At 39.0% G+C, this 26,056-nt stretch overlaps 1 protein-coding gene across 2 annotated transcripts; it reads left to right on the forward strand.

Moving 5' to 3' along the window:
* Positions 1-1,867: 1,867 nt before the first annotated feature.
* zgc:123305 lies at positions 1,868-22,619 on the forward strand. 2 transcript variants are annotated; one of them, XM_036571011.1, is made up of 20 exons: positions 1,868-1,934; positions 9,503-9,703; positions 10,579-10,674; positions 10,761-11,002; positions 12,050-12,157; positions 13,365-13,473; positions 13,574-14,465; positions 15,217-15,310; positions 16,008-16,219; positions 16,384-16,477; positions 16,607-16,676; positions 16,776-16,868; positions 17,324-17,397; positions 17,669-17,807; positions 18,958-19,106; positions 19,199-19,285; positions 21,160-21,312; positions 21,579-21,693; positions 21,805-21,908; positions 22,061-22,619. In XM_036571011.1, the coding sequence occupies exons 2-20, from the start codon at positions 9,512-9,514 to the stop codon at positions 22,200-22,202; spliced, it is 3,165 nt and encodes a 1,054-aa protein (XP_036426904.1). In that variant the 5' UTR covers positions 1,868-1,934; positions 9,503-9,511; the 3' UTR covers positions 22,203-22,619. The 2 variants fall into 2 exon arrangements, with proteins under 2 accessions (XP_036426904.1, XP_036426905.1); XM_036571012.1 differs by lacking the exon at positions 1,868-1,934 and adding an exon at positions 9,227-9,317.
* Positions 22,620-26,056: the final 3,437 nt, after the last annotated feature.

Below are 26,056 nucleotides of genomic sequence, written 5' to 3' on the forward strand. Positions count from 1 at the left end.
GGGCAATTTAGCATGTCCAATTAGCCTGACTGCATGTCTTTGGACTGTGGGAGGAAACCCACGCAGACAACATGCAAACTCCACACAGAAAGGACCCTGGTTGCCTGGCCAGGAATCGAACCCAGGCCCTTCTTACTGTGAGATGACAGCGCTACCCACTGCACCCATAATATCACTCAAAATAAAGGAAAAGGAAAAACAATCAGATAACTTACTTTTCTTATTCCCAAGAACTTTGGGAAATTTAGATAATGCAAATAATTATTAGTTAATATGTGACTTTCCAATATTCCAGATATTTCAGAGAGGTGAATGTGTTCAGATAGCAGGGGTGAGTGAATGTTGAAAGACAAAATTAAAGTGTACATTTCTTATAACTTTAAGGAATGATCCATGAAAATGTTTCAAACACGAGATCTTAAATTGATTCACAAATTAATGCAAACATAATACAATTTTTGCAGTATTAAAGTGATTATGTTTCAAGGTAAAGTGTAGTTATGGCGTGCTAAGACAGGCAAAAATATTTTCCCAGTGCGGCAGGGAAGTTATATATCTGAAATATAAATATCCTCCTTTATTTACATGCATATTTGTAAATGCAGTGGGCCTGCCATTTAATAGTAGAAGTGTTATATGAAGTGTTGCATATAACAGACTACATTAGGCTTATTAGATATCACTCATAAGAGTTTAGTAGGGCCTGTTTAAAGTCTGGAAAGGAGAGTGTTTACACAGTGTTTAAACAGTTGTCTGAATGGTAGTGGGAAGACCTGTTATAAGCATAGGCTTGGACGCTCAGAGTAGTATAGTAAAGAACAGCGTCCTGCACAAATACAGTTTGTTTGCCTCATCAAAGAGATGAACGATATGTACTCTTAAAACTGACCCAGAAACAAGAACAGTGGACCAAATTTTTAATCAGGTATTTATGCCATTTAGAAAAAACAAAGCCATCAGCACAAATGATTTAGTGCACAAATACATAACTTAACTACATAACATACACCAGGGCTGCCCAGTGTGTGGTCTGTGGGCCAGATCCCTCATCCAATGAGTGAGCAAATGGTATTTCACTATATATAACCTATCCAATTCTTATTTTCCTTATAAAAAATGTGTGTGTACCCTTGGTATACACAATACATCACTTCATCTTTTTGAATAGTACAGGCATATAGAACAACTCTGTCTTCTACAATACAGGCCTAAATATGAGGAAAAGATGTCTGGATTTAATAGAGTATATTGAGCAAAAATGTAAAAAATATTACAATAAATAGGGCCTTTCTCAAGAACAAATTTGGGAAAAAATTGGAAGATATTGCTTACTTTCAATCTATAATTTAGATAAAGGAGTTGAACTTTAAATCAGTTTCATAATATCACTCAGAATAAAAAAAGGAAAAACAATCAGATAACTTACTTTTCTTCTTCCCAAGATCTTTGTGAAATTTAGATCATACAAATAATTATTAGTTAATATGTGGCTTTCCAATATTCCAGATATTTCAGAGAGGTGAATGTGCTCAGATAGCAGGAGTGAGTGAATGTTGAAGGACAAAATTAGTGTACATTTCTTATAACTTTAAAAATGTTTTGTAATTCAGATTAAGTGTAAGTGTTGTGAGTGTGAACCAAATGGAAGTCTGTTCGAAGCAAGAAGCACATGTAGAGGTGTAGAGCTGTTCTTGTTGTCAGTGTGGTGGCGTCACTGGTGCATTGGCTTTGTGCGCCCTCTAGTGGTCATTATCGACACTGAACAGATCCACAGTATAAACAGGCGAGCGCCAGAGGGCGGGGCTTGATAAATCACGATCACAGATTGGCTGAAACTGTGATTGACGTGGTTACGGATTCATCACGTCGTGTCTGTGTGCATAGCGTCCGGAAGTTTGACTGAAACGTTTCTACGAAGAGTCGAGGTTTGAAAGGTAAGAGAAACTGCATTAGTGTTCATTAAAGTGTTTAGAATGTTTTTTCTTGATAAATGGTGAACATGTTTATTAATGTACCACAGTTTATTACTCGATATTAAGTCGTATTTGATTTCTAAAACTAAAAACTGAAGGCTGAAGTTAGCTACTTATTCGCCAGCTTTTTCTAGGAATTTTCCGTGGGACGGAAAATTTGAATAAGAATAAGAAGCAGGCGAGCTGGAGAAAAGGAAAACAACTTTATCTGAACATGCGTAGTGTTGAGGTGTAAAGGGTTAACGTTGGCGTTATTGTTGTTAGGGATTGTCCTGATGTCACACTGACAACACGATGACTAGCTGAGTTCAGCTCGTGAGCAAATATACCTCCATAGTTTTAGGTCGCAAAGGCAGTTTTGCGAGCTATGCTGGCTTGTTCGAATGTATTTGTATGTCTCGTATTTAAGCATCCTAGCAAATACAGAATTACACGCTCTTATAATCTTGCAAATAAAGTTAAAACCTATCATATTTTTCATCAGTTGACTTGTGGAGGCTCACTGCATGTTTCATTTAGCTAAAAAACAGATGCTTAAAGGTATTCCTGTGCCTCTTTGATAAAGGTTACTTGCAAATTTCCATTCAAAACTAATCAAATCGACATACTGTGTGTGGTCTTATCGCTTCAGGGACAGGTTGAGACGTGGCAAAATGTTGATTTGGGCCAAAGTTAGGCGTTTACCTGAGCAGACAAATAACCTACGTTCACATAGTCAGGCTGGAGTGGCACAAATCCGACTTTTTTAATTAGATCTGAGCCACTTTGGCTATGTTCACATTACATGCATCATTGCTCAATACCAGTTTGTTGCCTAGATCGGATCTTTTTAACTTGATGGCTCACGTTCATGTAGGAAAGTGACTCAGATCAGTCATTAATGTGAACGAACCTATAGACGCATCAAAGACTGCATTAAACAAGCCATAGCATCTCTACTGGCTTCACATCCTAATAGGACATGAGCATTTGGTCCCTGTCTCATTATTTGAAGATCTTCTGTCAGACAGTCGGTGTTCACACCATTGATATACATAAAGGGTATTAATAGGAAGTCCACAGCCTGATGCTGGGGCTTTTACACCCCTCTAGCTGACGCTTGGCATTAGACACGGTGACCTTAGGTTCATGTGCGGCTTCTTCAGAGCATCCCATTGTACTGTCAGTGCTTTTCTATGGAGATTATACAAGCTGTGCACAAACAAATGCCTGTGTCAGCCATGGGTGTCCGGATACTTTTGGACATTCAGTGTATTTATAGTAAATAAATGGCATAATGGAACTTTTGGAACGTTTCCAAAAATGTCTTCACAATGAACCTTTCATTTAAACAATGTTTGTATTAACTTAATCTTCATGAACAACTATTTTCTGCTGGTACTTCTGTGAATCTGTTTGTGTTTATTATTTGCTGACCCATGCACAAGATCTTAATCAAGAGCTCTTCTTGAGCAAAGTAACCACTGTTGAAGTTCTGCTGAAGTTTGTGGTAACGTTTTCAGTAACAAAGGCAAATGAAATAGGAAGAATGCTAATACAGCAGTAATGAATTGACCAGCACTTACAGATGTTGCAAGCAGTGAAATATGTTATTCTACCCTTCAGACTGTCTCAAGAGGGATTCAGATTATCCAGGAAAGCTTCCATGCGCTTTGTATTTCAGTATATTCTTAGTTGTCCTCCTCTGCTTTCATCATTGCACGACTTCTCAACTGTCTTTCAGCTGATGTGGTGCGTTTTAGAGCTTTGCAGAGGAGCCAAACTACTTAGCTGAAGTTAGATTCTTATTCACCAGCTTTTTCTTGAAATTTTCCGTTCCGCCTTAAATGGTACAGCAGTTACATTCTGTAGCCTATACAGGCATCAGAACGGTTCTCTTTGTTAATTTAAGATGGGACGGAAAATTTGAATAAGAATAAGAAGCAGGCGAGCTGGCGAAAAGGAAAACAACTTTATCTGAACATGCGTAGTGTTGAAGTGTAAAGGTTAACATTGGCGTTATTGTTGTTAGGGGTTGTCCTGATGTCAGACTGACAACACGATGACTAGCTCAACTAGAGGTCAGCTGGTGAGCAAACTCTAACTCCATAGCTGTAGCTCACAAAGGCAATTTTGCTAGATAAACTGGCTTGTTCGAATTTATTTGTATCTCTCGTATTTAAGTATCCTATCAAATACAGAGTTGCACGCTCTTAAAACGTATCATATTTTTCATGCTGTTAGGTTGGTAACTAACTAACAGTAGTCCTAGTCTTAATTTCAGTTGACCTGTTGTGGAGGGTCACTACATTTAGCTAAAAAACAGATACTTAAAGGTATTCATATGCTACTTTAATAAAGGTTACTTGCAAATTTTCATTCAAAACTAAGCAAATTGACATACAGCTTGTGGTCTTATGGCTTCAGGGACAGGTTGAGACGTGGCAAAAATGCTGATCTGGCCCAAAACTAGGCGTTTAACTAAGCAGACAAATAAGCTACATTCACATAGTCAGGCTGGAGTGGCACAAATCTGATTTTTTTGCCTTGACACAGACCTGAGCCACTTTGGCTATGTTCACATTACGTGCATCATTGCTCAGAACCAGTTTGTCGCTCAGATCGGAACTTGATGGTTCACATTCATGTAGGTAAATGATTTAAATCTGTCATTAATGTGAACGAACCTATAGACGCATCAAAGACTGCATTAAACAATAGCATCCCTACTATCTTCACATCCTAATAGGACATGAGCATTTGGTCCATATCCCATTACTTGAAGATCTTCTATCAGACAGTCGGTGTTCACACCTCTGATATACACTACATGTCCAAACATTGGTAGATACCTACTGATTCTAATTTATACTGAAATTAAAAGTATTAATAGGGGAGTCCTCAGCCCGATGCTGGGGCTTTTATACCCCTTTAGCTGATACTTGGCATTGGGTCTGGTGACCTTAGGTTCATGTGTGGCTTCCCCAGAGCATCCCATTCTACTGTCATTGCTTTTCTATAGAGACTATACAAGCTGTGTGTGTACAACTGAACGCCTGTGTCAGAAATGGGTGTCTGTATGTGTTTTTATAGTATAGTGTTTATAAATAGTAAATGCACAGCATAGTGGAACTTTTGGAACTATTTTTATGGTCCCTTTAAGTTTACTGAGTGAGTCTTCTCTTGATGTTACTAGATGTGTAGCTGAGATTAAATTAGACTGACTTTTGCAAATGTGTAAAATGTGTTCATCATGTACCTTTCTTTTAAACAATGTTTGTATTAGCTTAATCTTCATGAACAACTATTTTCTGCTGGTACTTCTGTGAATCTGTTTGTGTTTATTATTTGCTGACCCATGCACAGGATCTTAATCAAGAGCTCTTCTTGAGCAAAGTAACCACTGTTGAAGTTCTGCTGAAGTTTGTGGTAACAGTTTCAGTAACAAAGGCAAATGAAATAGGAAGAATGCTAATACAGCAGTAATGAATTGACCAGCACTTACAGATGTTGCAAGCAGTGAAATGTTATTCTACCCTTCAGACTGTCTCAAGAGGGATTCACATTATCCAGGAAAGCTTCCATGCGCTTTGTATTTCAGCATATTCTTAGTTGACCTCCTCTGCTTTCATCATTGCACGACTTCTCAACTGTCTTTCAGCTGATGTAGTGCGTTTTATGGCTTTGCAGAGGAGCCAAACTGCTTGCATCTGCTGATTCTACGGCATACCAGTACTAGGTCTGGTGGTGTTGATAAAATTCATTATCACAGTATTTTCCAAATATAACAAGGTGTCATGATATCAGAGTTTTTAGCTTGCAATAAAAAAGAACTCCTTTCTGAATGCTGGTAATTTATGCATAAAATAAAACCTATTAAAAATCTCTTGAAGAGGAATTCAACTTTTATTATCTTGTGTGTTTGTGTTTTTTGGCATAGTTAAAATGTTAAAATGTAATCAGAGTAATTCAGAGTGGTTTGAAATGAAACCTACCAGTCTAGAGAAACCAAAAAGTCTGAACTGTTGTCAGAGGTGCTGAGGGGAACCAGATGCTTGAGATGTATAATGCCTCTACAAGGTACCTCACAGGAAGCTTGTACACAAAATGATTACAAATACACTACTTGATGCCTGGGACGTTGTTTTATGATTGTTTTCAAACAAAATTTTGGCCTAAAACAGATTTTATAAAAAATATGCAATACCAACATCTCAGGATTTGCTACTGTTTTGTTATTATCACATCACATTTGCTATAAACACTCAATAGAAAACATGTGTAGGTCCACTAGTTGTTTTGAATATTAAATAAACTGGTTCATATCACCACAATTGTAATGCATCATCTCACATCAAACCACTCTGAATGCGCATTTTTTTATATCTGTTATGAAAATATGCAAACATTTTGAAAAATGTATGGTTTCCCCCCTTTATTATTACAATTGTACCAAAGGAGCCACAAAGAAAAATGTATGACTTATTTAGTTTTTATGTATTAAAATGTCCTTTCACAACATCTGAAGCACCTAGCAAGTTTTTGTTAATTTTTCTTATGTACTGCTAAAACTAAAAATGAATATTTCTGTGCTGTGTGATTTATATACAGGTACAGATGCTGTTAGGCCTGGACAATATGACAGTGTTTATCGTGATAAACTATATCACAGTATGCTTTTTCTAAGCTAAATCTGCTTTTCATGGTTTTTGATAACCTTTTTTTTAGTGTGATGCAACATGACTTTGTCAGTTCCAAAAAATAAATGTTATCACATACTGTCTGTTGTGAAAACTTCGAAGTATCATGATATTATATTTTTGACATATAGCCCACCTCTAGCACTAATCGGTGCTCAAAACTGTGTAGATGTTTTGAAACTGAGTACTGGTACTGTGCTGAAAAAAGAAATACAACATTAATGACCCCATCTTTCCATCATGCCCCCTCCACAATCAAACCACAGTCTTACCTGTTTTGGTGCAGTGACATTGTGATGAACCAGTTCTTATGAAGTTTATATGAAGTCCATTTGAGTACTTGTCTTTTATTTGGCAAGGTGCCCACGGTTTGTTATCCATCTCTCACCTCTGGTCTCTCTGGCATACACACACACATACAGGCCTCTCCCTGTTTGTGAATAAGCACACAAGGCAGAGTGAAAAGAATGGCTGAGTCTGTCACAAACTGCTGGCCTGATTGTCATGTGCAGCAGGTGTGTGTGTGTGTTTTAATGTTTGGCCAGAGCGTACGAGCATTTACATTTGTGTTTGGCTCATTGGGTGCCTTTTAGAGCCAGACTGTGTGTAGTTTGTGTGGTATGGGTGTGAGAGACCTGAATGACAAAGAGAGAGGTGTGTATGTGAGAGACACACACACAGAGTGACCTGACTGCTGAAAAAGAGGTGTGTGTGTGTTTGTGCATGATTGGGGCTGAATGTACTGGGTCTCTCTCATAGTGTCATTATCAGCAGTATTGCCCCTCTGTCTGTTCCACATACAGACCTTACACCATCAGCCAGCAAGCAAAGCAGCCACAGAGTGAACTGAACACAGAGAGAGTACATTCACAATGATTGGCACTACCTAATACTGCTACTCCAGGTGCTTGTTGGGATCTATGAGGTAGTGCTGTTAGTTATTAGCAGCTAGCTGTTAGCTGGGGCCCAGGAGAGTGACCCAGGTCAGGGGATGAAGGAGGTTTTGGCCCACGGATGGCAGCTGGAGGGTGGAGGGTATCAGACTTTGCAGGGAAGGGATATCTCCATCCCTCTCTGTGGGTAAGAGTCCATGCTTCCTCCTCTGTGGTTTTACTGACATGTTTGGTAAGAGCTTCTAAAATGCCCCGTCATTGTGAAACGTGCTGTGAGTTTAAAACTAGCAGCAAGTTGGTGCTAATGCAATGAATGATTATGCTGAGTGTGCGCATTGTTGTTTGTATAATGTTCAGACATCGTTTAAAACAAGCTGTGTCAAATTACTTCTACGTGTTTCATTTAAAGCTTTATCAAACATGTATAAATGCAAGTCGGGATGCAAAGTGACACCAGAACCATATTAGTATTAGCAGACATTTGCTAAAAGGAATAACAGCATTGGACAGATGTTTAGATTTGGCCTATATTTGAAACACTTATTTATCATACTCTGGGAGATTAGGGGCTGCTATGCTAATTATATTCATTTTATTACATTTGTAACCCCATATAAATGTTAAATAAATGATATGTTTTTCTGTAATAATAATCCAGATGTTTCTAGTCCTAATTTCTACATTTTGTAAATGTTCATGTTAGCATTGGTGGATATGTATATGGGAAATGATCATATATTGGCATAGCCCACAATCCCCATGTCAGTGCTTTCCTAAGTGCATCTTATAAGGAGCTATGGCTTGAGGTGTCATCCAGGCCTTCCTGCAGTTTGCTAGACAGAAACTGGGATAAGGACTGACAATTAAGACTGTTAAAACAATTTCGGTGTCCTGGGTAAGGCTCCTTGGTCCAAACTTGTTTTCTTTGTGAGATTATGTCTGTGACGTTCCTCAGAGCTGACCTATGATGAAGCACTTTTCACTGGGATGAGTCACTGTTCCAGCATGTTCTGCTGTCATTAGTCCTGTTAAGTCTTGTCACACCTGGCTGGCAGTGAGACACAAAACAAAAGAAGTCTCATTTTGAGGCAGAGATGTTTTGGAGTTGAGTGTCAAAGGCTAGGCCTGCTGCTGTTACCAGCCTCAGTGTTTACTGATGAGCTGGCATATTACTTGAACAGAGCTTTTTCTTTTTGCAGTCTAGCTCAAGGCCTTGTTTCTTTATAAAGCTGCAGAAATATAAAAGCTGACTGATTTAAAAAAATAAACATTTTTAGCTAAGATGTTGTTTCTATCCAGTGTCTTTGTGTGTAGACCACATGGCTCCAGGTAATTGCTCTTCGAGTCAACCATGTTCCAGATGCTCTTTGTACGTCTATGGAGCACTGCCAAAGCCTGCCAAAGGCTCATCCCCAAGGAGTCACGCAATTGTTGTTTTTTTGTTTTGTTGTTAGGAATTGACTGGAATGCTCTGAACACAACAGGCTAGTTTAGATGCTAAATGTAAAAGAATTTACTTTGACTATGGGTGTCACCTGAATGAATTCATTTTCACCTGTTTATGCTCTCTCATGCTTTACTTCATGTGGTTATTAAGATGTATTGCGACCATTGAAGTAGAACCAGACTTTGATCTCTTTGTGGAATGTGAAAGTGGACCTCACGATTATTTGTTGCCTTTGAATCCAAAGGTTGATACTGCATTTACGTTAAGCGCCTAAAGCATCACAGGTGGCTTTGACGCTTCAGAAGATTGAGCCAGCAAAAGGAATGTATGATACTTTGTCTTCGGTATTATTTGCGGTAGTTGTCATTTACTTTTCTTTGTGCTTTGTGTTGTAAGATAAAATGATTAAGGAACGGCAGTGTGTTGTAGTTCCTTTTCTGTTTGATATCTTTTCTTTGTGCTCTCGTGAATATTCTGATCATTGAATTTAAATTTCTCTTTCTTTCTCAGTCCCAGACCATGAACTACGTGGGGCAGTTAGCGGAGACAGTCTTTGTAACAGTAAAGGAGCTTTATCGTGGCTTGAACCCTGCCACGCTCACTGGTGGCATTGATGTCATTGTCGTGCGGCAGCCAGATGGCAGCCTCCAGTGCTCACCTTTCCATGTGCGCTTTGGAAAATTGGGAGTCCTGCGCTCCAAGGAGAAAGTGGTAAGGGACACGGATAGTGGAAGACTGATATTTTATGTGACGGAGAGTCCGTCAGTTTATGTGCTTAGGGACATATGGATGCAGATATGTACATGAAAATATATTGTATATTTGCTTTGGCCCACAATATCAGCGTATCCCTGTTCTCTGGCCTGGATACACTCAAAAAACCTTAACAATAACATTGATATGGCAATAAATGTTGATTGATTGGCTGACTGCATATCAAATGTAGGGGTGTCCCAATGTCACAGTGGCAGTGATGACCTATATTAGCTGTGTTCCATTGAAGGTCCATGCCCATCGAAAACTGAAACTTTTGTTCAGTTTGATGTAAACACTGTTAAAGTGAAACTAAGCTGCAAAAACAGCCTGTAATCTGCTTAGCCAGTCTACAGCAGGTTGGCTTTGCCCATTGTTGTTATTATAAGTTATAAGAAATATTTCAGCTTGGACTGCTTTTTCTGGCTACATAAAGACACACAGATCTCACAAGTGGACCTCAGGAGAAAAAGTAAAATACAAGAAGAATGTAGTATATGGGCCCTTTAATTATGCAATTTAAAACAACTGCACTGTTTTAACACTAAAGCTTCCAACTTTATTCCCATTAGTAGTACAGGTTGTACAGAGACATGGAACAGTCATCAATTTCCTTTATTCAAATTTTGTTCACAATATCATGACAATAGTTAATTGTGAACCCTTATTGTGAATCCAATTGTGAGTGTGCATTATTACACCCCTTGTCAAATGCCAGTGTAAAGAGCAGCATTTTTTTAAACAGATGAGAGGAAGATTATTTTACAGTCTTGTACTTTGAAAATATCTGGTGTGGGTAATCCTATGATGAGCTAATACCAGTGTATTTCCAGGTGGATATTGAAATCAATGGTGAGCCGATTGACATGCACATGAAACTGGGGGACAATGGAGAGGCATTCTTCGTGGAAGAGAATGAAAACCTGGAGGTATTGTCTATACTGTCAGTGTTTTTAATCTTATAGACCTTAGTTACCATGGTCTGTAATAAATCTGTAATACCTGCGTTTATCAGGCTGCAGTGCCGGCACACCTCTGCACCTCACCCATCCCCACTGAAGTTCCAGAAATTTCCGAGGTGGCCGAGTCTCCCTCCAGCACCACCTCGTCTTCCTCCAACCGGCGGAAAAAACGACGGAGAAAACGAGCTCGTTCTGACGCACACCTGCATGAGGATGGCAGCTCATCCTCAGAGGAGAAAGAGACTCCAGAGCAGGACATCCTCAATGAGGAGTCTTTGTCGCTCTTGTTGGCAAGGTTAGAGCAATCATTATACTGAAGCTGTTGTCAGAATGTTGGCTGAGGCTTAAAAGATCTAAAATAACTATTGGTGTGTAGTTTCTAAAATGTAACTCTAAATTTTTTATATTTAATCTAATCTTAACTATAATAGGGTGCCAGTTATAGTGTTGTAGTTATAGTTTAGTCATGCTGTGTTTTTAAACATAGATTAGTTCTGGGCCTTGTTTCAGTTCTTTTTCTTTAACTTGCCCTCACCCACTTCGACTCACCACTCAGATATGCGTCGCACTTATGTTACACAAGTGGCCACTAACGACAGAAGGGGAGGAGGAGACAGAGAGGAGCTAATTATTTAAATGCAGTGCACTCACGCAGAGCTAAACTTTGCAATGCAAAACGTTTCTTTAAGAAGTTTGATCATAACATACATAATGTGTGTGAGTAATGGCTTTGTCTGCCTATAAACTTGGAGTACAACCATGATGAAATGCCTTTCTTCCAGCAGAGGAAAGTTATGAAGGTGTATCAGCAGTCATGTATAACAGATGGAGTAGTTTAAAACTTAAAGACCAGCAAATCGAATGTCATGGTTTTGAAATATTAAGCATTTTTAAACAGTTTTTAGCTTATAACAGCTTTGTCGGTCATATTTTTTTTGTTTGAATAAGGAAATGCATCTGGTCGACACTGGTGTTCGCTCCATCCCTCACCCCTACAAGGGCTCATCTAACACTCTTCACTTGAGCTAATAAAGTAATGGAATAGCTTTAAAAAGGTGCTGGGGATTCCCCTGAGGGGAAGTGACAAGAACAAGGGCTTGTTAAAATCGGTATTAAAATTGGGGGAGGAACTGAATCAGACATCACCAATATTTTGTGTCGGTTCTGCGTGTAGAAAATCATTTTAGCAAGATAGTCTTTCCATTTTTGTTCTCTGGATATTTGTCCAGTCTCTGTATATTCTGGTTTAATTAGACACGTGTGTGTGTGTGTGTGTGTGTGTGCGTGTGTGCGTGTGTGCGTGTGTGCGTGTGTGTGTGTGTGTGTGTGTGTGTTTCTGCAGTAAGTCTGTGTACTACTCTCTTTCTGAGGAGCCGAGTGAGGAGCTGACTGGAGGTCAGACCAGAGTGTCACACCCACACTCTGATGGAGAGTGCTCTCCAAATGAGAGGTAACAACTAGAGCTGAAATGATTTGTCAGAATCTTATGAGACTCAACTAATAACTTCAGGCTCAGTCAGGTTCAGACATAATTTCTCAAACATAGAGTCACTGATGTTGACAGTGAGGACCACTGAAGTCCATGAGGCCAGCATTAAAATAACACATTATGTAACCTTTATCCAGACTAACAACCTTGGATGTTCAAAGGCATTGATCAATAAATACAGTTAACTGGAATATACCTCAGCTTACTACTGATGCTTAAGCTCAGTGTTCTTTATTTTGTGTATTAGGATCTCCTGACAGCTGCCACTGTCACTGCTCTGTTAACAGATACTATCAATAGGGAGGTGGAGTTTTTGTTTAGTCTTTGGTTGGTGGAGGTGTAGTTTGGACTATATGTCATGGGCTTCATTTAGATTCGGGATTCAAAATTTGGTCCTCCAGGTCAGATCAAGTCAGGCTCTGGTTAAATGTACTTCAGAATTCTAAGCCTATTTAATGATCTTGTAACAACATCCATAATCACAAAGCCTGTACTTTGATAGAAACACCTGAATGTTATGAGTTATAATGAGTTATTTCATTTTTCAATTTCCAGTCAGGAGAAAATCAGAAAACAAAGAAAATGACACAGATGTCTTAACAACTAAATGTAATATCAAAGTTTTCAGTATTTAGTGTGTCGACCCTTTGCATGTATCATAGCATCCATTGTTTTCAGGAGTCTTGCCTTCAGCTTTTCAAAGAAATCTGCAGGGATACTTTTCCACACCTCCAAAGTTCAGTCTTAGAAGTTGGTTGCATTTTTTACTTTTCATGCTCTGGGTGATCCCAATTATGAACTTAGATCTCACATGTCCAGTGCACAAAAGCAGAGACTAGACAAATGAAATACTGAGGGATTTGCTATTATGCTAGTGTTTTTTTTTGGTAATTGTCTGCTAAATATGTTTAAATATATATATATTTTCACAATAAAAAATGAATGGCCGTTTTGACCGGGGGGAAAAAAAAATAAACAAGGGTGGTTTCTGACATGAGACATCTCTGACATCTCTGGTCTCTGTATTAAACAATAGGTTTTGTTTTAAGCTATTTTCATTCAAAGAAAAAAACACTGTTAAAGTGAAATCAATCTAAGCATCTCAGTACTTAACACCTCACACTGTCTCTGCACTGATCCGTTTTTCCCTCGCTCCCCTTGTTCTTAGTGTGTTCTTCAGTCGGCCGTCGTCTCCTAAGAGTGACTCAGAGTTGTTGGTGAAGCCGCAGGAGACGTCAGGGCCTCAGATGCAGTGGAACTGGGGTGGTTTTCCAAAGGTACCGCTGCTTCTCTGCAAGTACTGTCAGTATTGCACATATCACACATACTGTGCTTGCAAATCAAAACTCACTGATGTTCTGTGTTTCACTGATGCAGGTGTGTCAGGCAGAACAGCCCCGCACTCCCTCCTCCCCGTCCATCCCTTCTGACCACTCCTACTTCCGCACCATTCAGCGCCAGGCCTCATTCGATACAGAGCCCTGCTTGGAAACGGAAACGGTAACCGTGGTGAGGCCGGAACCTTGGACTTTTGTAACAGAGCCCTGTCCATCAGATAACCTACCTAGAGTTTCACACTCCACCCCAAATAATACCTCAGGACCTTCCTCACCCACACACCAGACTTCCCCACTCATGCTGCCTCTGGTGGAGACACTACAGCCTGTGGACAGTTCTGACCAGCCGCTGGTGTCAGAGCTGGACAGACAGGACACCAATAATGCCATGACTAATTGCACAGCTAATCCAGTTAGCACATGTAACACAGACTCTGATGATAGAATGGCTAATTCAGTTAACTCTGCCAATACCACTAGCTATGCTAATACTTCTAGCTTAAGCCACATAACTCACACCATTAGCACAAACACGAGTACTAACGCTGTCGTTTCAGATTGCCCTGGCAGCCAACTAAACCGCGTTGTCAAAATTAGCCTAGCTGCTACTGCTGGCTCAGTGGCTGGAGTTAGTGTGGGTGCATCAGAAACATTAGCAACATCGGTCAGCACAATCACTGCCTTTTCTGAGACTGCTCACCAGAGCACAACAGAAAGGGCAGTATACATGGAGAGAGACAGTGGCATTGAACCTTTCGCAGAAGGACTTGCTGAAGAAGACGGAGAAGTGAGCACGGAAAGCCCTCCAACCATGCGGGATGCAGAGAGTGCTGAAGTGGCACGTCCTTTGGAATCAGTCATCCAGTTAGAGGAGCATCCAGGCTTTTCCCAGCCTCCATCTAAAGCAGTGGAATTGCAGGATAAGAAAAAGGGTACACTCACTTACATGGAGAAATTCATCATTGCAGTAATGCATTTTACTGATGTTGAAGGGAATTTCAACTGATGTTTCATCATTTCTGCATAATTCAGTGGTTGAGGTGTAGTCATTCAGAGTGGTTTGATGAGAAATAGTTCATTGTAGAGACACTTACAGATTCAGATTTCTTTACAGTGGTGATAATAGGAACCAGGAGTTGTGATGTCTACAACACATACAGCCATTTAATTTACTCCTGAAAATGGCTGGTGAACTTACACGTGCCTTCTTAGTTTTTCTATGTAATGTTGATAATGGCAAAATAGAGTTAAATCTGAAAAAATACATTTTCTTTGGGAACTATTTTGCCTTACTGTGCCCTATATGTACCTCTCCGTCATGAATGCATTCAGTCTTAGGCCAAAGTATTATCTCAAAGCTATTGTAAAACAAGACAACAGTCAGTGTATTTATGACCATTTCATGTAATAGCTTTCTGTGAGGGAGGTTTTAGAGGCATTAAACATTTCACGCATCTGGTTTCTATCACCAACACTGAACAATTCTGACTGAATAAGTTTCTCTAGAATGGGGAATTTCACACCAAACCATTCTGAATTATTTTGTTTACAGTTTAGCCATTAAATTAAGCAAAAAAAAGACAAATCTGTGGATCCCCTTTAAAGGTATCGCATCACTTGTCCTAATTGTAGACAAACAGGCTTTGTTTTCACTCCTCTTTCTTAACTTACTTTTGTGCATAGGCAAGCGCAGTCAGCATTTGGGACCAGCAGATATTTACTTAGATGACTTGTCCAATCTCGACCCTGAGATGGTTGCACTTTATTTTCCCAAAAGGTGAGATCTTGACTTGTTTGTTATACTCTATTGTTCAAACATTTGAAATTACCTTTCAAACGTTTGGAATCACTCTTCTTAAGGTAAAACCACTGTGTAGAATTGTAACATGCTAGTCCTGTGCACTTGCACAGGTTTCTATGAGTTTTTAGGAAGTGAGGAAGCTGTTAAAAACAAAACAGTGTTTCAGGAATGTAGACCCGAGTTGTACATTGTAAAATGTTTATAAAAGCTGTCTGAAAAAACTGTATAGAATTGAGTTGTCATATTATTAATATCCAAAATGCCTCATTTTTCACAAATGGTGATCAAATCTCAAGGTGAATAACAAAGTTAATTGTCAATAGATAATTACAGTAAAAATCTATTTACTTCTGCATGCTCCCAAAGTACTTTACATATTGAAAATAACTAGAATCACCTTTTTTGATGTCTGATTTGTAAGATTTAGCTACATGCTGTATAAGGTCCAATCTCCGGAACCCGTTTTGTATTTTCATGAGGCCATACAGTGCTGTTCATTAGTGGTGGGTTATATTTGGGAGTATTTTTCTCTTTACTCAGAGAGCAACCCAGTCAGTTATGGAAAGATTAGACTAGTTTCACTGTATGTACTAGCAGTTATTAGAATAGTCATAATAGCAACGCCAGCACTTTTCCTAACTCCACGCCTTGCACTGTCTGTCTTTCTGTCCAGTGACAGTGAATCAGCCTCACGTTCTGGCGCTGAGCTCAGTTCTATCCATCCACCCAGAGTCTCCCCACAGTCTGGCCAGCAGTCTCCTCAGTCACTGGGCAGTGGCAATGTGGACAGTGGGACAGAGTACCTTTCAGATTCCACCACTGACTCACTGGACGTCACCATGTCTCTGTGCGGGACAGAGGGCCACTCCAGGCAGATCAACAAAGGTAGAAAAAGAGAGAGCAAGTGTGGGTAAAAGAGTCAGGTAGGAGAGAACAAGGAGAAAAAAGGGGGAAAAACGTCCTAGAATAGATTTCAGTAGTAACTGTTGAAGCCTTATGAAGCCTTAGAATAAAAGTTGTGGGTTTCAATTTGCTCTTCTTTCTTGCAGAGAAGTTTATGGCGCATATTGTCAAGTATCAAGACCTCGTCAGCAATCCTGGAATTATTGATGATCCAAACCTCGTCATTTGCATCAACTCAAAGTAAGTAAAATTCCAGTCTTACATCGTAAGTGTCTAGTTGTTTTAAGACTATTGCACTATTGTTATATCTGTTCACCCAGTGAAAGGACCTGCTCGTTCTCTAATTGATTTTTGTTACTTATTTTTAAGCTATTACAACTGGGCTGTTGCCGCGCCAATGATTCTGTCTATGCAAGCTTTCCAGAAGAATTTGCCAAAGGTACACCTCCCTATTGTTTGTATAAGCTTGTAGAAATTGCCTAGGGCAATCAGCTCCTGGATCAGTATGTGAATGAAAAATATATTTATTTGTTTGTAGAGCACAATTGAACAGCTGATTAAGGATAAGATGCCTAAGAAGTCTGGCCGCTGGTGGTTTTCATGGAGAAGGAGAGACATGAACAGTAATCAGGTACAGCTGTTACCAAAAAGAGAGTCAAAGTTAAAGCTTTGCTAACGGCAGAGTCGTACATAGTACTGGGGACTGGTATGCTGGCCCTCAGTATTGCTGTGTTTTTTTTGTTATTCTTTTGCTTAATATTAGAGAAGTCCGTGAATTACTTAGCTTGAATTGCTTGATTTCTATCTTATCTCGTTTCCTCTCTGTCTTTCTCAACTTCACTCCCCATACTTGGTAGTGGTTGTGCTGAGCAGTTGCAGCTAGGCTAACTTTGACAAAGTGGTTTAGTTGGCTGCCAGGGCAGTCTGAAACTACAGTGTTAGTACTCATGTTTGTGCTTATGGTGTGAGTAATGTGGCTTATGCTAGCAGCATTAACATAGCTAGTGGTAATGGCAGAGTTACCTGGATTAGCAATTCTATCATCAGAGTCTGTATTTCCCTTTTTTTTAACACTCTCTTTCTCAGCCAAGTTCAAAGCCTGACTCAAACGGAAACCAACCAGAGACATCTTCTGCACGTCCAGTTCCACCCTTACTCAAGTAAGCTCCATTTGTAAGCTTATTCAGGGCTCATTTGATTGTAGTGTCCTTCTGCAAGAGGTCTAGTTTTATGCTTTAACCCACTGACTTTTCCTCCACTTGTACCATTGCTCAGAGAACAAGAATCTTTGTTTGCTGTTTCACTTTAAACACATCAGACCCAACATTATTTTTTTACATATTGTCTTAAAAATTTTCCTGTGAAAATGAAATTTTAACAGTTCTACATTGTTTTGTGTGTGTGTGTGTGTGTGTGTGTGTGTGTGTGTAGGGACCACTCTAGTCAGCTGTCCAGTGATGATGATGGTACTGACTCTATAAGGCCGAAGACTATAGCTGAATCCATGACTACTGCACAGTGCCTGAGTCAGATGTACCGCAAATCACTCCGTCTCACCTCTCAACAGATAGTAAGAGATGTTACATGGCCATCTTGATCTATCATCTCGACACAAAATCAGTTGATATTAACTTGATATTAACAATATTAACAGTATGGGTGAAAGTCCTACTGATAAAGCAGACAAGGGAAAAGGCTGAAAACCAGTATTGGCTAGCCAAGATCTTTGGGCCCTCGGACAGCACTGCATTAAAAACAGACATGATTCTGCAGTGGAAATCATTGGAGGGGCTCAGGAACACTTCTGAAAACCACTGTCTGTGAATACAGTTCATCACTGCATCCATAAATGCAACTTAAAACTCTACAATGCAAAGAAGAAACCATATATAAACAGGCATTAGAAACGCTACCATCTGGGCCTGAGCTGATTTGAGATGGAAAGAGGCGAAGTAGAAAACTGTTCTGTGGTCCGACAAATCAACATTTTAAATTCTTTCTGGAAATCATGGACACTGCATCTTCCAGGTTAAAGACTACCAGGCTCGTTAGCAGCATACAGTTCAGAAGCCAGCATCTGTGATGGTATGGGAGTGCATTAGTGCACATGGCATGGGTGACTGGTACATCTGTGAAGGCACCATTAATGCTGAATGATATATACGTTTGGCAACGTGTTGCCTTTCAGACAACATCTTTTTCAGGGAAGGCCCTGCTTATTTCAGCAAGACAATGTAAAACCACATTCTGCATGTTACAACAGCATGGTCTATAGAAAAAAAGTTAGGGTGCTAAACTGACCTGCCTGCAGATTTGGCATTTTATGAAATACGACAAGAGATCCTGAACTGTTAAGCAGCAGAAATCCTACATCAAGTAAGAATGGGAAAGCATTTAACTTTCAAAACTACAGCAACTGGTCTCCTCAGTTCACAAACGCTTACAGAGTGTTGTTAAAAGAAGAAGTGATTCAACACAGTGGTAAACAGGCCCCCTTCCCAACTTTTTTGGAATGTGTTGTTGGCATCAAATTCAAAATGGGCATATGTTTTTCAAAAAACAATCATTTTTCAGTTTTATTTGGTATGTTGTTTTCATTTTGTTTTCATTTACACTTTGCACAGCGTCTCAACTTTTTTGGAAATGGGGTTGTAATTTATTTTTTAGAAAAATGTAGCAGCTGTACAGCATGTAAATGTGTATGTGTGTGTATGTTTTAGGAGCGCCTGAATTTGCGTGAGGGAGCCAACAAAATTGTGTTTAGTGTGACCACTCAGTACCAGGGCACCTGTCGCTGTGAAGCAGCTATCTACCTGTGGAACTGGGATGATAAAGTCATAATCTCAGATATTGATGGAACCATCACAAAGTGAGTATATGTGTACATTTGTGTATGGGTGATTACACGTGACAAAAATATGTCTGTGTATGTGTAACACTTTTCAATCTGTTCAATGCCAGGTCAGATGCTTTGGGTCATATTCTTCCACAGTTTGGAAAGGACTGGACACACCAGGGCATTGCCAAGCTCTACCACAAAATACATCAGTAAGAGAAAAGAGCGCTGATAAATATCTGCTCACCGTCTTTTACTGTCAACTGCCACAGAATCAGTCTCCCTGCAGAAGAGATCTGTTCACGCTGCACATACTTCACACTCAGCACTTATCAACATACACAAAGTTTACAGTTTATTAGGTACACATAACTTGTACCCACACTCATTGGCCAATTAACCACCAAACCAATGTGGGTTTACTTTCAAACTCTTGCTGCATGGTTTATCAGCTACTCCCCACCTTATTAATCAATGGAAAGGGACCACCACTGGACCAGCACTGGCCAGATATGGTTTGGATGGTGGGTCATTTGCTGCACAACATGGCCGTGGTATGTATGTGTGTGTTGTGCTGGTACAAGTGGATCAGACACAGCCGTGTTGCTGGAGTTTCTAAACACTGTGTATGCTTACTGATCTCATTGATGCACTTTGCTGGAGTACAGTACATCAAAATTCAAGTCTCATGGTTGGCCTGTGAGACTTTTTTTTGTCTTTGCTGTGGTCTTACTAGCTTAGCTATGTCTTTATAGTGCACCACTCAGCATTATTGGCCAATACAGGCCCATCAAATTAAAGTCACTTGCTAAGATTTATAAATGGAAATACCATCATGAATGATAAGCAAAATCAACTAGCAGCTAAATACTTACATGCAAACATATCACCTTTTGGAAGAGTTCGCCATTTTGAGCGATATGCTATTCACATGAATCGTGTGATTTGATGATATGTTTATTTTGCAAAGGGGAGCAGTCGAGTCCCAGAGAATACTGAGACAGAATCCCTCCATTCCCCCAAACAGCACATTAGTAGATGTCATTGTTCGGCAAACCCAGAGAGAATGTATTTGATTTTTGTTAATTGTCCAGTCATAACTAAGATAGCATTACCAAAAAGTGAACAGAGAGGTTCATGAGCGGTAAAGTTGGTTTCATTTTCACATATTCACATTTCTTTCTTAAAAAAATCTTATGAGCAAAATGTTAATATGTCAAAAAAAAAAAATCCAAAAAGTTAGTCAGTTGTTCGCAACCAAGGCAGTCATCTATCACTTTTTTCTTAAGTTGTTTTCTTTAATTTCTGAGAACTGTCATAACCACTATGAGAGTTTACAAACTGCATTGCAAACAACAATCATTGGGGCCAAAGCACCACACCCCATTTTTGAACTAGTTGAATGATGGGTAAAGTGGTTTATTTCTTTAATACATGTGGGGTCTAAAAATAACGTCAGCCAAATTTCATACACATTAACCTTTTAGTGTGGTAAGAAACAGATTTTGTAACAAATGTAAAAATACCTAAAATATACCTAATTTTTGGACATGACTTACATTTACATAGTTATATTTACATATTCCCTGCTACAGGGAAATGATTTCAAAACTTGTCAGCTTTTTCACTGCTCTTGAGTTTTCATGTCTTTTAAGTGGCTCGTGTATACAAACAATTCTCCCAAGTTCAGTGATTAATTTGATTTAATTGAGAAGCCTAAACTAGGGGAACAATGTGTTTTGTGGAGTTTGTAGGTATGCTGTGAAGATCACAGCATCAGGGCTATTTGACGTTGAAATGCTTAAGAGTGCACAGGATAACATCTGGTCAGTAGTGGTCCCTTTCCATTGATGTACAGGGCAGAGAGCCCATAGATTGTGCAGGAACAGCCAATACCTACAAATTGCATCTATATGATAGGTGTTTCATATAAAATGGCCAATGAGAGTAGGCTAATGGTACCTTATAAATTGGTATTTCAGTGCATGATTTCTGAAATCCATATCCATACAACAGAATCATAGCATTGTTATGGTAAGTACTATGTATTAATAAGGTTACTGATGTATGTGCCGCTTTTCTCCAGGAATGGCTACAAGTTTCTGTACTGTTCAGCTCGTGCAATAGGCATGGCAGACATCACTAAGGGCTACTTGCAGTGGGTCAATGACAAGGGCATCGTATTACCTAAAGGGCCTGTCCTTCTCGCTCCTAGCAGCTTATTCTCAGCATTACACAGGTACATCAGCACTCATATTCAGATGATTTGTCATATAATTGCTGTCAGAACAAAACCTCCATTAACGTCTCCACTTTTCACATATTTTATATTTTTTGTAAAATTAAAAACTTTATTACTGACTGTAAAAATAAAAAACTGACATTGCTGTAAAATTATTGTATAATTTTGGAGATATAAGGTTTTATATGTGTATGTATTTTCTATGCACAGGACAGCAGACATATCTGTAGGATATTGTTCTAAACACCACATTTTCTATACAGGGAGGTGATTGAGAAGAAGCCAGAGGTGTTTAAGATCACATGCCTGACTGACATCAGGGACCTGTTCAATCCACAAAGACATCCGTTCTACGCTGCCTTCGGCAACAGGATCAATGTAAGAATGATTCAGAAGAAAAGGGACCAACTTAATAGACAGATCTCATAGTTTTTTAGTTATGTTTTGTTACTCCGAGAGTAAAAGGTTTGGGTGTATGTTTGGGTGTAGGATGTTTTTGCGTATAAGAAGGTTGGGGTACCAGAGACTCGTATCTTCACTGTGAATCCTAAAGGAGAGCTTATACAGGAGAACAGCAAAGGCTACAAGTCCTCGTAAGTAAAAAATACTTAAGTTATTTTTATATTTTGAAAGTAATTAAATAATTAAATAGTGCACAAAAACAGGTATATTAGAACCATTTATGAAAAGTATTATTGTTTACAACGTTTGTGTGTGTGTGTGTGTGTGTGTGTGTTTTTCACAGGTATTCTCACTTGAGTGAGTTGGTGGAGCATGTCTTTCCCTTGCTCTGTAAAGGCCGGCCTACATCCTTTGATTACCCAGAATACAGTCATTTCTCTTTCTGGAGAGAGCCACTACCTGCACTGGACAACTTCTCCCTCTAGATGTCCACACTTTCTCTGATTTCTTTCTCTTTTTCATACTCTATACCTGTTGCCTGTCTGCTTTATTATCATTGCTATAACACTAAACCACTGAATGAACACATGGGCTCACAATGCAAAGTAGCGCCTTACACAACGAGCTGTGCATAGCCTGAATGAATTAAACTGTTCTATCTTTGCTAATATGCCAAAAATGGAAATGAAAAGGCCAAAGTATAAGCTGAAGGAAAAAGTGTTCTCTCTTGTCTTTTCATTAACATATAAAAATAATCTCTATATGGATCATTCTACCAAAATGGTTTAAAGTCAGAGTTCAAAACACATTTCAGACTTTTAAGTGATTGAACAATCCTTTTACTTTGAGTGACCCTGTACCTTAATTATGTTTATTTTATTAAAATAAATGAATGAACATTCCATTTTGTCACTTCATAACACTACTGAAACTTTACCAAATGTTTCAGTGGTGACAATGCTAGCTAATTGTGAGCATAACTCAAAAACACCAACCAGTAAATGACTAGGAAACACAAAAAAGTTTATGTAATTGCAGAAAATGTGTTTCAGTAGTGACAACTCTTACACATTCTCTACACAAAACAATGGGATCTAACTGCTCACCCTGTGGCCATGAGGGACAGGGCTGCAGTTTTACTTCCTGCTCTAATGGACTAAAACACTTTCGGTAGTGACATAAAAATGTGGGACATCATTTTTTGTAAGTTTTGTTTTTCTTCAATTTGTTTTAATTTGTGATAAATCTACATCTTCTGACTAAAAAAAATGAAAAAAGTACCAGAAATGGGGAAAGTTGAAATTTAGGGGTTAGGGTTTGGGACAGCCACCTCCTATTAGAAAGTATAGTATAAATAATGATTTTGTATATTTTACCTAATTTACATACATACTTTATATACATATTTTGTATGATATTTAATTCCTTGGGACCACAGTTTGAATTACTAACTACAGTGAACACTAAAAACTATGTCGTGTATCACATGGAATCATACAGAAACCACAAAAAATACCAAGTCAAAATATATTCTATTTTAAATTCCTTTATATATAAGCCCCCTTTGCCTTGATGCTGCGTGACACACTCTTAATTATTCTCACAATCAGTTTCATGAGGAGCCACCTGAGATCTTTTCCAGCAGGACTGAAGAAGATAAACATATAATGAGACCCTGTTGTTGCTGAAAACCACTTGTTTGGGAGTGGGGCTTTTTTTTTCTTTTGTTCATGTTTTGAAATTAAATTTAAACTTTTGTTTTGGAAAAAATGTCCATAGGTATCAGCTTCACTATTTCTCTATGTCTTAGAAACAAATCTCATTTGCATTAAGCATAAGCCTTTAGACCAAAATGTTAAAATTAAAGACATTTGAGATACACAAATGTCTTTAAAAACATGTAACACCTTTTGGTATGTGAAACTTTGTATACGTCAAACATGCTGTAGCTTCACGCAGTTTCACCAGTGTGCCACCACAAAAAGATAAGTTGCCAGATTCTGCAAGATAAGTTCATTTACGCTCATCTAAGCTCATCATTAATGCTCCAGGTGCCATAATTCTCACAAATGTTCATTTGGACTCAAATGGGAAACTATTTCAGTGGATTACACTCGGCTTAAGCATGAATGACTGGTTCAGTGTTACATGAAAGAGGGGAATAGGACGTCTTGGTTATTTTAATCACTCCTTAGGAATAGATAGATAGTCTTAATGTCAGCTTTTATGTAGATATATATTTGTGTGTTTGATGTTGATTGATAGATACCAACTTAGATACTAAAGGTGTTTTGTAGTTCACTTACACTAATACACAATGACTAAAATACTACTTTCAGCGGGATTCAGTCTAAAAGCATAAATCTAATACAACTTTATAACTAATAAAGTATAACTATAATGTTCCTTCAGAATTACTGTAAAACTCCTGTAAGCCTACTGAAGAGATATTAAGGGATCTTGTAGAATACCATGCTACACTCTAAAAAGATGGTCCTTCAAGAGTTAGATTACAAAATAGAGAACAAAACATATGAATCGAATTCCAAACAATTAGAGACTGTATGTGAAATGATAAAAACAGAAAGCAGTGATTAGTAAAACTCAGTTTGAAAAAAGTACAAAAACGATATTTTATTTTTCACCTTATGAACGAAAGCACCTGTAATGGGCATGCAAGCGCCAGAACTGTATCTTGGAGCAATGGAAGAAGGCCTCATTTTCTTTTACATCACATGGATGGCTGGGAAAGTGGTGACACCAGGATGCCCCGTGGAAAAAAGATAAGCCAGTGTGAGAGTGTAATGCTCTGGGCAATGTTCTGCTGGGAAGTCTTGGGTCAGGGCATTCATGTGGATGTCAATTTGATACGTGCCAACTACCTAAACATCGTTGCAGACCAGGTACACCCCTTCATGGCGATGGTATTCTCTGATGGCAGTGGCCCCTTTCAGCATCATAATGCACCCTGTCACACTGCACACATTTTTTGGGAATGGCTTGAGGAACAAAATGAAGATTTCAGTCCGATCAAGCATCTGTAGGTTGTGCTAGAACAGGGGTCTTTAATTAAAATTCAATAAGGTCCAGTTAGAGAAAATTTCCTCAAGCAAAGATCCGGAACATCATAATGTCTAACTTGCATCATGATTCAGAACTATATACTGTATACTGAAGTAGCCTAGAACGTATATCAACATCTTTTGCAGCTAACAACTGAATGTTAAATCAAATTAAGTGAAATTCAATAATATTTCAACAACATTTATTGTAAGTATTCTCTTTTTAGAGCACGCCATGTGAAATAACTTCCCACTGACTCACTTTCTCCTCCGACTGCTGTTTCTCACCTCGGCCATCCCCTGTATGTGCAACACTCACTGGAGTCTCGGTGCTCATCGTAATGCACAGATCTGATTGGATGAGTAGCGTTATGTGTGATATATACAACGCATGTGATTGGTCTGTGAGTTTCCCGGGCCGCAAAAGCGGTACCATAAGGGCTAGAAAATTTATGCCGATTAAAATAGGACCACCCTGCCGAAATTAAATAATTCTCCATGGTTTATTGTTATAGGTCCTGATCCGCACAAGACAGCGTCTGGGTCTGGACTCGGACCGCGGTATGCCTATTAGTGACCTCTGTGCTAGAACATCAAGTCCAATTTGTGGCACAACTTGTAGGACTTTACAGTGTTCACCAACCCTGGTCCTGGAGATCTACTTTCCTGCAGAGTTTTGTCTCAACCTGCATCTAACCTGCTGTCCCTGCTTACCTAACACTAGTGCATCTGATCCAGCCAATCATGGACCTCTGAAGAAGTTAATTAGCTGGAGCAGGTGTGGCAGATTGTGGTTGAAGCTAGACTCTGCAGGAAGGTTGATCTCCAGGACCAGAGTTGGTGACCACTGCTTTAAGTACACCACAAATCACACTGCTGTCAACATCATGGTGCCAGATAAAATAGGGTTAAAGGTCTGGTAGAGTCCATGCATCAGTATATGTAGAGAGTGTATATATTCATACAGTGCCTATGTTCTTATTTATCATTACGATAAAGCAGCATGATTGAGGATTTGAATTAGCAAATATCTAGAAATTAGAAGCCATGCATTAGAATTGCTCTCCTTACACCAAAGGAAATGAAGAACATGGCACTTGAAGTATTGAATGTCTTGCACCAGCCAGTATCCTTTAATATTAAGCTGGGGCTTTCATATTAAGCTGTCAAATGAAACATACTGTATGCTTAATTACAGTGCTGTTTTTATACATATTGTACTTTATTTGGTTTGCAGTAACAATCAATTTAAGCAAAACTCTTTTTGCTCAACCTGC

Source organism: Colossoma macropomum, unplaced genomic scaffold (genome assembly GCF_904425465.1).
Source record: "Colossoma macropomum unplaced genomic scaffold, Colossoma_macropomum, whole genome shotgun sequence".
Lineage (NCBI taxonomy): Eukaryota > Metazoa > Chordata > Actinopteri > Characiformes > Serrasalmidae > Colossoma > Colossoma macropomum.